Source organism: Polypterus senegalus, chromosome 12 (genome assembly GCF_016835505.1).
Source record: "Polypterus senegalus isolate Bchr_013 chromosome 12, ASM1683550v1, whole genome shotgun sequence".
Classification (NCBI taxonomy): Eukaryota; Metazoa; Chordata; class Cladistia; order Polypteriformes; family Polypteridae; genus Polypterus; species Polypterus senegalus.
In genome coordinates, this window is record NC_053165.1 from 1063654 (window position 1) to 1076573 (window position 12920).

General features: G+C 35.5%; 1 protein-coding gene across 2 annotated transcripts in view; it reads right to left on the reverse strand.

Moving 5' to 3' along the window:
- dicer1 (dicer 1, ribonuclease type III) overlaps positions 1-12920 on the reverse strand; it is a 79356-nt gene that overhangs the window by 49543 nt on the left and 16893 nt on the right. For both annotated transcript variants that reach the window (XM_039773398.1, XM_039773399.1), the window contains 6 exons: positions 11295-11425; positions 7244-7378; positions 6196-6356; positions 5900-6068; positions 4205-4677; positions 1839-1971 (listed from right to left, as the gene is read on the reverse strand). In XM_039773398.1, the coding sequence (XP_039629332.1) occupies positions 1839-1971; positions 4205-4677; positions 5900-6068; positions 6196-6356; positions 7244-7378; positions 11295-11425 (1202 nt within the window). The remainder of the gene's footprint in view (positions 1-1838; positions 1972-4204; positions 4678-5899; positions 6069-6195; positions 6357-7243; positions 7379-11294; positions 11426-12920) is intronic.

Below are 12920 nucleotides of genomic sequence, written 5' to 3' on the forward strand. Positions count from 1 at the left end.
AAGACAACTTAACAGGTGAGTCACGGTTGCATGAGTTGGTTTCTAATTCAGTCGATGTCTATGTAGAGTAAAATTAATTTTTGAGGTACAACTGTGGTATGCATGGTACAAAAAAAAAAAAAAACAAAAGTTTAATTTAAATGTTATGTTTACCTTGCCAAATGCATCAGAAAGGAGTTTCAAGTTGTGTGTGTGACAATTGCCAAAAACCAGGTTTTCATTTCTCTGTTCCATTAGTTTTTACACAAAAAAGACCTGGCAGCACAATTTGTTCTTGTGATTTGTTGTACTTCTATTTACTTCTGCTGTACTTCTGTATTTCTACAGACGGTATCTTTGAAACAGCATTGTCTGCAAGTTGACTGGCCATTCTGCTGTCCACCAAGTAGTGCATTTTAAAAGCAGCTACTATGTACTTGTCACTCTCAGAACTTAAGTACTGCGGACATCTATCAGTTCTTATAGATTATACAATAATGTGAAATGTTCACTTGCACTTTATCAGTGTAAAACTATACCAATACATACGAGTAATACAGAGTACTTTCCTTTAATGTATGAAAAATAATTATCTTTAAAGTTGTTTAATTGATTTTGAAGCATTATTTTGCAGTTTTTTGGTGAAAGAAACTTCTAGATTTGAACAGTTCTAATTGTATATACAACCATGGCGCCAAGTCAAACCCATTCAAAGCTGGCTTAGTATTCCACCATGCACGTGTCTTGTCTGCTCATCAGTTTGTCATCTTAGCTGACAGAATACAGTATCAAGATGCAGTTGATGCCTTGAGAATATCCTTTTTGAAAGCCCGAGCTTTGCATTTTTGTAGTTTGTGGATGATGCTGTCCCCTTGGCCTCAATTTTTAATTTACTTGTCAATCTACTTCTACATCCACACTATTGTCATAAGATCTGAGGGATGCAGAAACAGACAAAATGTAGGTTTCTGCAAAGGACTGCTTTCTATGCCATGCTGAGAAATGTAGTGATGCAACAGGACCTTACCTTGCATTAAACTACTGTTGGTCAGGAATAAAAGAAACCATTTAGGAGTTTTTGTCACATAATCAGAACGGAGACCCAGAAGATGTCGAAGATGAAGGGGTACCTGCCCTGTGTATTCTCCTGCAGGAGCTAGAGACTTTTGCTACTGATAAGGTGACATGGTCTTACAGGAAAGGTGGGCAGAAAATGAGTGACTGAAAACAATACTACTTCTGTTCTGAGACCATGAGGAAAGAAAAGTTTATTGGAGTCAATTAAAAAACGTCATGCTCATGGCAAAAACTCAATATAAAGTATCAAGCAAATAAAAATGTTCCTGTTATAAAGCATAGTGGATATAAATCATCAAAGCACAAATGAAAAAATTAACAAAATGATCTGAAGTTATTCCAACATCTTAATAAGCTCAGATTAATTATACCAAGTTAGAAATTTCAGTATTTTTGAGCCTGCAGATACTGGCAAATCCTAGCAAAGACTAAACCAAACACAAATACGGATGAAAATAAAGTGAAACCTACTAACAACATCTACTTACTATCTTTTAACATCTTAGTTTTATTCATTTTTTTCTAAATTTCAGCATTTGTTCTTCTTTGGCTTGGGCTATTACAGTATGTAAATACTCATATATTTAATCAAATATCTCATTCAAAGTCTTGAAGTCAAATTCAAAACCAGGGAGATGAATAGGCATTGAATATACAGTATTTCTTAACCATAATAACAAACAAAAACCACAATACTGTCTTAACTGGACTTAACACCTGTGCAGCTGAGATCACATAACTTTGTGGCACTGTATTACTTCAGTTACTGTCATTGCACTCACCTCTTCTTGCTTTCTGAACTCAACTTCCATTTGTTTGTTTCGAGGTTGATTTTTTCCAATACTATGGCCAGTTATAAAGTTACTGCTGATATAGGCCAACTCTGGGTCCTGTTTCCCCGCCTCTTTAATCAACCTGAAATAAAATTTCAACATAACACTCTCAAACCCATTTTATCCACTTCAGAGTTGCAGGAGGGCCAGAAGCCTATCCTGCCAAATTCAGGTGCAAGACAGGAACAAATCCTGGACTGGTCACTAGATGTGTCAATCGCACGTGTGCAGCATGCGGTTTGAAAGCTGATCAGTCTAGAAAGGAAATCCACAAGGAATCACACTACTATTGTCCTGACTGTGATGTTGGATTGGGCATTTCACTGTGCTTCAAGATATACCACACAAACGGCACATTTTGACAGTATATACGGTTATTTGCATTATTTTATTCATTATTATTTATTACTATTTGTATCATTATTACACTTTCTACACTTCTGAATTTGTACTTTTAGTATTTTGCAAGGTTTACAGTAGAAAGATCAGATTTAATAAATAAGTAATTTTTCAAGCCAAAAAATGCAAAGCTTTTTGCATGTTTTTTTGAGAAGAAATTTAACGCTAAAGGAGGCTACAAGTGTAAGATGCTGCGTTTTAAATCAATCTTGCTGTCTCTTTTAATTTAATGGACAAAATAAAGGCTTTCTTGCCATTTGTCTAGTTGCACAGGGTGACTTCTCCAATTACTTTTTTTTTTCAAATTTATTACTCCACTTTCTTTAATGTAAAGACCGACGTACCAATCATATCTCATTCACTGATAAAACAAGCTTCCACTCGCTGCTCTTTGCTTACATTGTAGGAAGCTTGCTGCAAAAGGAACAAAAAAGACGCCTGCTAGCACAACTATCTTAATACCTTGTGATTAAATTACCATAAACCTTAGAAAAGCTGGGGTTTGTGATCGGCCTTTTTCCTGATCACTGATCAAGTCTTCTTTTTATTTAAAATCTTCTGATCAGCGGCCAACTAATTGGAGCATCTCTATCAACAACAAGTGGACAAAATGTGTCTCAATATGTCGCAGTGACTCTACCAAGATCAGGATGTCCCTCCAAGATCGATGAGAAGACAAAGAAAAAACTGGTCAGGGAGGCCACCAAGAGGCCTACAGCTACATTAAAGGAAATGCAGGAATTCCTGCTAATTACCGCTTGTTCCCTAAATGTGACAACAATCTTCATACATCTGGTTTGTGGTGTAGGGTAGCATGACAAAAGCCTTTTCTCACAAAGAAAAACATCCAAGTCCAGCTAAACATTGTAAAAATGTCTCCCACAACCACATGGAAAAACGTATTATGTTCTGATAAGACCAAGGTTGAACTACATGGCCATAATTCCAAAAATTATGTATTATGCAAAAATAACAGGACATCATCAAAAGAACAGAGGTAGCATTATGCTTTGGGGCTGCTTTTCTTCAATCTGAACTGGGGCTTTAATCAGGTGGATGGAATCATGAAAAGCTACAAGTATCAGTCAATTTCTGCACAAAACCTTCAAGCATCTGCTAGGAGGTTGAAGATGAAGAGGAATTTCATCGTTCTGAATGAGAACGACCCAAAGCATACATCAAAATCGATGAGACAATGGTTTAAACAAAGAAGGATCAGTGTTTAGAGCCCAGACCTTAATCCAATTGAAACTCTATGGGGCGACCTGAAGAGAGCTGTGCACAGGAGATTTCCTCCTAATTTGACAGATCTGAAAATTTTTTGCAAGGAGGAGTGGAAAAAAATCATCAAGTCTAGATGTGCTAAACTGATAAGACTCTTACCCAAAATGACTGAGTGCTGTAATAAAATAAGAAGGCGCTTCAACTAAGTATCAGTTTAGGTGGTGGGCACCCTAATGCAACCAGGGTTTTGTACGATTTTTTTTTCACTAAAGTTTCTGATTTCTTTACACCTTCTTTGTATAGACTGCAGGTCTCCAATAACAGTGGAATAGAAGTACTGACAGGATTTATCTTGATTTAATTGTTTTATTACTCAAAATCTGCAATTCTGGCAGGGGTGTGTAGACTTTTTATATCCACTGTATGTGCTTTAACATTTAGGACTTTATACCACTTTTGTTTCTTGTGAGGACAAGTCATGTGATACTTACTTTTTATGAGATTCTTAATGATCACCTGCAAAGTACCTTAAGGTATTTATATTTTACTGACCAACCAAGTACATTCAATAAGCACATTATAAGGCACAATACCTGCAAACACTGGAAGATAATTGTGCTAAATTTACTATCATCCACTACTAGTTACAGCAAAATAATTTACAACATCAAAATGGAAAATAAAATTATTACCTGTTTAAAACTACTGCTGTGTAACGCCGTTCAACAAAAATAATTCCACACAGTATGTTGGTGAAAGGTGAAGGAAAATTAGCTTCAGGTTTTTCTTTCTCCTCTGTTTCTTCATCCTCATCATCATCTTCAGAGTCACTCCAGGACACATAATTATCCTGGTTTCTGTTATTATACCACTCCACACTTTCAAACTGCTGCCGCTCAAATGGTTTATACTCATGCAATATCTCAAGTAATTTAATTACTTTTGGGGTAACAAATTTAAGGTCCAGGGAAGTGGGGGAGAAGTGTTCTTCACAGAGAGCATGGATTTTTCTTAAAATAGTGTCTGTAAACAGTAAGAACTTTCTGTTCAACTCCTCCTGTTCATGCTTGATGTATTTCTGTAGTTCCCTTACCATGATCCCTGCTACTTTATCTGCACACCAAGGTCCCAAAACTGTCAATACTGATCGGCAGTCATTCAGCACCTACACAGATACAAACAAAAATGTATTTATTTTTTTTTAATGTTTTAAGTATATCATATGGTTTTCCTTCAAAGAATATGCCATCCAGAGGAAATGTTCAAGAAATGCAGTACAGCAGGTGTTTAACACATCAGTTTATTAAATGGACAAATAAACTTTTTCATGCACATTTTAAGCTGTACTGACGTCAAGCATTCTTGACTGTTGTAAATGATTTTTTTCTTGTGTTCCAACAAGCAAACTACATTTGTTTAATACTGTGCCTTCTCAATAGTGAACTCTGCCCATATGTTTTACAAGAACTGCAGTGCTATCTCTGACTAATTTTTATATATAATACGCTACCATGCCTGTTCGTTTATCTGTCCAGGATTTTAAATCACCTGTAGCTCGCAAACCGTTTGACCAATTGACCTGACATTTGGTACACACATACTATGTGACATCTACTGTCCGCTTTCAGGGTGATGATTGACCTCCAAGGTTATTCCTCTTTTTATTTTATTGTAGAATCAACTCTCGGCAGCAGGCAGTGGGGCGACGCATACGTATGGGTGCCATTCTCATCCATACCATCTTCGCCGTCACTTCCCCTACATCTTCATATCTTCAATCATTCTTGAGGCAGATTGAAGACTTAAGTTTCAGGTTAAGTGTAAAATTAAAGAAAACGTACTAAGTAACTGCAACACAAACACAAACACTGACACTGACTTAATCAGTTTTAACTTGAAAAGATGCCAACGTAAGAAGAGAAAAAGCAGGCCATTAGGGTAGAGAAAAGAAGAGCTGCTCAGGAAGCAGCGAGCGCATCAACGTCTGAGCAAACGAATGGTAAACGTACAGGCAAAGAGGATGAAAACTAGAAATGCTCAAGTCAAGTGGATTCACTGCACATTATCGTGCCGTGCGCCATTACAGGTTATATATAAGAGGCAAGTTTACAAGAGAAAAGTTTTGTTTTTGACATCTTCTGTAAAGGTCTTTAAAAATGTGGTCACATTTTCACAGTCCACAGGAATCACCTCCAAGTTTTCAGTTTATTTTCAATTCACATTAGAAAACGTTTTTATGTCTCTCAGAGAGCACATTTATGCAAGACACAGGCTATGTCCAAAAAGAGTGTGAAAAAAGTTATATATGTCCTTTGAATATTAACTGAAAATCACCTATACAAGTAATAATGATTGTTATCGCAACTCAAGCTCTTAAGTATCGTTACCTGTTTAGAAATAAATGTAGGATCTTTGTCTTCATGAAGTATAGACAGGTTGCAGTCATTAAGAAAATTAAGTGCTTCATCCAATTCATTTAAAAGTCTTTCACAAAGTCCACTTTTATCCATATATGGTCCACAATCTAGCACAACTTCGCGAGGCTGAGACGAGTACCTTGAAGATGTGAGGAACGTAAGAACAACAATTAACACATTAATGCACTGAAAAATAATATGGCAGCATGAAAAGTTCCACATAGTTTACCAAAAAAAAAAAAAAGGAACAATGGATCAATTCCTACCTGTCTAAGACAACAAGGTCTGTAGCAGTTTCTGCATTACTTTTTAAAATTTTTTCAAGGTTTTGAATCTTCTCCTCTAACTCAGAAGGGTCACATTTACCATTTAAAATGGAAGCTGTAAGACCCAATATTCGGGGAGAGGAAGGGTAGTTTTCACATATCTGAGAACATAAAAGTTACAACTATGAATACAACATACATAAAATGGGATATCTAAAAAAAGTAAATACAAACTTCATTTATGTAACAGTTTATTCATCTACACATTCTTAAACCAAAGTAAATATTAATTAAAATGAAACACAAAGAATATGATGTGTGTAAATTTATTTATAAGAGAGGTAGAGTGCACAGGCATCTGATTTTAAAATAATACAAGGATCATGCTTGGTATTGTTTAGGGCTGCTATGACATCAAATCAACTTTTGAGAACATATGTTTTAATCAACTAATGTATCCTTTTTTCATTACTAAGTTACTAGCATAGTGAAGGGAGATTACACACTCTTTCAGATGTATACAACTAGACCAAGTACTTCATTTACATTATTTAAATGAACACTTCAATCATTAGGTGGTCTAAACTGGTCTTAAATCTTTGTTGCATAAAAGTTTCATATTATCTATTTGAATATTACTTGCTTGAACTATAGGAATGATGTTTTTTTTGGGGCTATTATGTATGTATAAATATGCTAATATGTTAATATTTTATGAAATCAATAAAAGTACTGCATTATTTTCATCAATTCACTTTCAAAAGAGTTATAACCACAATACCCAGGCAATATCAAGATTAACTACAGTATATAAAAAGTGAACTTTGGTAAAATGATCTGACTTGCTAGGGTGTATTGTGTGTGCAAAACATTTGCAGCCCATCTACATATAAACTACCTATTTCTATAGAATGAAATGATTGGTATACATTACTATTTACCTTCTGTGTTTTTATTATGTAAAAAGAAAAAGCAAATATGAATTACTACAATGTATAAACTGAGCCATGTACCACCTTAGAACCAGTATATGTCTTAAAAAAAATACCTTCATGATTTCCCTAAACGGGTGGTCCATGATTGCAAGATGACACTCATCAAACACCAACAGGTTAATTTTATCCAGAAGTAAAAAGCCATTCCTCAGTATGTGCAAAAATATGTGGCAAGTCATTACAAGAACCTAAAAATGAGAGAATACAATGCTTTAAATTCCAAAAGATATTTTGTGCTTGCCTTTATTCATTTTCTTATTACAGGAAATGGAGAATTACTTGCAGGGTCATTTCTTCTGAGTCAAGTCCCTTGTCCATTAGATTCTGGAAAACAACCTACTGTCTGGGGTTCAAAGCATGATACAGCAGTATACTAATTTATGTACATGCAAAGTAGAAACCTTAATCAACATAGACATGATACAGACCAAATCAATTTTCAATTAATTACTGCCTGCTGTAACTATTTTCTGAGTCACACAACACTAATCTAATCAGCCTAAGACAACAGTTCCTAGCCATTCTGGCCTTGAAACCCAGCCCTACCTATTTTTGTTCAGGGATGACTCTTTATTAGCAGTAATTTTAAATGGCACAAATTAACAAATAATAGTAAATACATATTCAACATTTAAATGCAGTCCCATTAACAGACACATAGGCATGAACCCAGGATATGCAGGCTTAAAAAGAACATCTAAATAATAAAAAGACTAATATCTTTCAAACTGCATCTTATATATACCATACCATATATGATATACAGGTAAAATTCTGTTACAACGAACTACCAAGGACCTAAAAAATTATTTCATTGTAATGCAAATTTTGTTGTAATGAGATTCTGTATTTGTCGCTTTAGTGCTTTCTTTAACTTGTGTCCAGGGGTTTGCAATCATTTCAATAGTTTCTTTCACGTTAATTTTATTCTCCTCCTGTCCACAACTTATGCGGATGAGAATTTTTCTCAGCATTTCCTTGCAAAAATACACTTTCAGGGTGCGAATGATGCCAAACCTAAAGGCTGAAGCACTGCTGTGCAATTGGGTGGGAGGAATACAATGCGAACATTATCTAAATGTAGAAGCATGTTGGGGGCAGCACAGTTATCAATCAGAAGCCAAATCATCCTTTTCTTCTTCTTCATATTGTGAAGTTTCTGAACTCTTTTGGGATCCCCCAACCCAACAGGAACGTCACGCTGAAGTGCATCCTGAATCGTCATCGTCGCGTCTGTGGAAGATCGTTTGTCCATTACCGGGGCAGGGCAACAGCAGGCTCATAGCGCTGCAGTGAAGTGCCACAGAAGCAAATCCTTTATTCAACTTGAAACAGGAAAAGCGTGGTTATTTATTGTAGTGTGATCTGCCACACCCCTATAAACAGACACAGCAGTCAGGCAGGATTGTGGCCAAGTAATCCTGTTCCCTGCATTTACAATGTTAATTGCATCACCCATCAAGATTTGTTTGCTTTGGTGAAGTGCCGCAGCAGAGCTGTGAGCCTGGTGTAGCACCGGCAATGGATAAACAGTCTTTCACAGAAGTGGTGATCGCACTTCGGGACGGTCTTCGGCGTGCTACCCAGTTGGGGGAGATCCCAAAAGAGTTTACAAACTTCATATTTTCTTGAATGAGTGCCGCATTAATAGGGATGTTTCTTGAATGAGCGTCACTGAACCACATAAATACTGCTTTTTCGCTGTATTCAAATGCAGCAGTTCGTATACATTTGCAACCCAATATTTTTCTTCTTTTTTTGCTCGATCTTTCAAGAAAGTTGACAGTGTTGATGGCGAAATTCCGAATTCACTGGCAACATCTTTTTTCTTTTTGACGCAATTGAGAGCTGCAAAAATTTAAAGTTTTTTTTTTTTCTAATATGAACTGTTATTTTTTTTAGTGTGTGCCGTTTATATAGGAGGGTGACAATGAGTTAAATTCCAATGGACTTGTTTTACAAATATTGATGAGCAAAAAGCAAAAGGTATCACTGAAAGCCACAGAAAGCAAAAAAACAGTATGAGGAAAGTCTGAAGAAAGAAATTTTTTTTTATAATGTTTGGGGATCGTTGTGCACAACTGAGCAGTGACCACAGAACTAACTGCTCTGCGGATGATTCATTCAAGCATTTCAAGGTCACTTCGTTGTAATGAAAGTATCTGCTGAATGCACTTCGTAGTAACGAGAATTCTATAGACTGGTGTCATATGGGGAAACTGTCAGGACCATAAAAATACTTTGTTGTAATTAAATTTTCATCGTAAAGATATTCATTGTAACAGAATTTTACCTGTATATAAAATAAGAAAATCTCTTTCTGTGCAAACTGGTCTTTACTTTTTATTTTTTTTTTGCAATTTGTTTTTTACATATGCATTCTTTGTTGTTCCTCTATGCTGCCTCCACATTCCTTTCACATCAATTCCTAGCTTATCTGAAGAAGGGGCCTGAGTTGCCTCAAAAGCTTGCAGATTGTAATCTTTTTAGTTAGCCAATAAAAGGGGTCATTTTGCTTGGCTTTTCTCTATCAGCTTTGCTTAAATTCTGCAGCTCCCTTAACAATCTTTTCTAATTTATATCCCTCACTTTTATTTCCTATAGCTTATGCACACCTTCTGCTACTACCACAAGTCAGTTCCCAAGAAACAAACAATTTAGGTTGCAGAGCAAACCAACCAGCATCTTTCTACTGCTACAACTACAGATCTCTGGAGTGTCAGCAGCAATATTCAACCTTTTTGACTTGTGGACCATTTTTAGTTGCAGATTCCTCACGGACCATTTACTAACATTAGACTGAAAGGGAGGAAGGTGGTTAGAGTTGGATGCGTCTACATTTACTAACGTCAGATCGATTGAATAGCACAGGGGTTTGAGCTTCTGGATTCTAAAGCGGGAATTGCATTTTCATTTTAATTATGACACTGACACACCAAGACAGGTATGGAAAATGAAACAACAAAAGGGTGATTTAATTTTATTTATAAAAATTTTGCGAATTATGTTATTTCATTTTATTTTAATTTGTGTAGTACCCTTGCATATACACTTTGAAAAAGAAATGGCAAAAGAAAGATTGCATTTTCATTTCCTTTTTTGTAGGAAATACCTCCCATAGTCCTTTGTGCGCTGTCTCAAGACACACTTTCTTTACCCATTGGAACCACTGCTTGAGTTAAATATGAGATTAGAATAATAAACGCAGAAAAACCAAGTAGGAATGGCTCGAGAGTTTGCACCAACAGCTGACACTGAAACCAACGCCACCAAAACAGTAGAGGCAAGTCAGTGTGGCATATTTGAAGTTATATTTGTGGGAATTATGTCCGAATTAGCAGTGGAACCAGATTACTAGTGGCCTGATTAGTGTTCATAAATCTGTATACAAATCAAAGTATGCTATAATGTTAGTTCATATTAAATAGGTTAGTAAAATCCTAATCTAGTATAAACACGTTTGACACAAAACCAACAAACACCACTACATAAAACATTGTTTCACGGCAATGTATTTTTGAAATATGTAGTTACATATGTTGAAATAGTTAACACATTTCTTTCAAGCTATTCTCTAAAAGTCACATTATCAATAAAAATAAAATATAGGCTCAAAGTACTACGTCTGACAACAAGACTGTAGAGTTCCTTCTAAAAATAAAAAAACACTTTGTGTCACAAGGATGGACTTTTCTGTTAAACGTCACATAAAGAAGAAGCATCATTTCTTTTTATTCAGTAAAAGCTATAGGAGTGCTGTGGTGGGGAAAGTTAATTAGTTTTAAAGCTTACTATTAAAGTCAGGAATATATTGCTATATTTTTGGTATACTGTATTTTTAAATATTATGGGTTTATATTGCCTAAGAACTAGATGTAAGGATGTACACAGATTCTAAATTTATATCTAAACTGTACTAAACTTCAACTGGTGACTTTCACTATTAAACAATTCAAGTCAAATTGGTAACATATTAAAAACAAATTGACTAAAAACAACAGAAATTATTTTCCCATATACAATGGTCAATATAAAAAATATGAACTTAATTTTCTAGCTACAATAGAACCCTAAGGAGAGAAATAATGTATGATAAATATCTACCTGGTTTTCAGCCATTTCCTGGATCCATTTCTCTTCTGTCCATGTGCATGTTGTTTCAGCATTTGTGTACTCACCAACGTGAAGATCAGAATGAGTTCGAACTGTTGCTGCTTGCTGTATAACACACGATGCTTTAAAAAATAAATAAACAAACCCAGTGGTTACACCTAGGATCTTTATCTTTTGGATATGGAGACTTAAAAACAAAAGATGAACTGACATACAAGTCAAATAAACTCATAAAAAACCTCACTTAATAATATTAATAAGAGGAGTATTAATAACAAGCATCTTATTTTAAAAACAATCACTTCAGTTAGATACAAATGCAAATATACTATTAACTGGTTAGATTCAATATGATGTTTACGAACAAACTGACTAAATGGAAAGTGTCCCAAATGGTCTCTAAATATTATTGCAGGAACATAAAAATTCTCACAAAATAATTCATTTGCAAAAGTAAATTCATATTTTTGGCATATATAATAATTTTAAAAAATAATAAAATAATATATATATATATTATTTTTATCCATTGAAGTGGTTATTCACCTATGCAATGTGGTTTACTTCACTGTTGGAGAAATGACTGCAGTTGGAAACATATCAAGCAGCTGCTGAGCACTTTGGTGGATCAGGGATATGTGACACATGACAATAAATCAGAGAAATACAGTAATCCCTCCTCGATCGCAGGGGTTGCGTTCCAGAACCCCCTGCGATAGGTGAAAATCAGCAAAGTAGAAACCATATGTTTGTATGGTAATTATTATATATTTTAAGCCCTTAGAAACTCTCCCACACTGTTTATAAATATTCTCCGCACAGTTATACAGTAAACCCTCGTTTACTGCAGTTAATCCGCTCCAGACAGATAAATGAATTTCCACAAAGTAGTATTCTTTATTTATAAATCTAATATTTTCGCAGTTGGAGCATAGAAAACCTGTTTACGACCTTCTAAATACGTTTTTTAACATTATTAGAGCCCTCTAGACATGAAATAACACCCTTTAGTCAAAAGTTTAAACTGTGCTCCATGACAAGACAGAGATGACAGTTCTCTCTCACAATGAAAAGAATGCAAACATATCTTCCTCTTCAAAGGAGTGCCGTCAGGAGCAGAGAATGTCAGGGAGAGAGAGAAATGTAAACAATCAAAAATCAATAGGGCTGTTGGGCTTTTAAGTATACGAAGCACCTGCGATAAAGCGGCCGCAATGAAGGGATCAATGTGAAGGTAGTCTTTCAGCATTTTTTACAGGAGCGTCTGTATCTTCTAAGCAAACAGCCCCCCTGCTCACACCCCCTCCGTCAGGAGCAAAGAATGTCAGAGAGAGTGAGAGAGACAGAGAAAAGCAAACAGTCAAAAATCAATACGGGCTGTTAGAGCTTTGAAGTGAGCGAAGCACCACGCGGGAAACATATCGTATATCATTGAGGAATTTTATTTAATACGTGATACGTGCTCTGATTGGGTAGCTTCTCAGCCATAGGCCAATAGCGTCCCTTGTATGAAATCAACAGGGCAAACAAACTGAGGAAGCATGTACCATAAATTAAAAGACCCATTGTCCGCAGAAATCCGTGAACCAGTGAAAAATCCGTGATATATATTTAGAT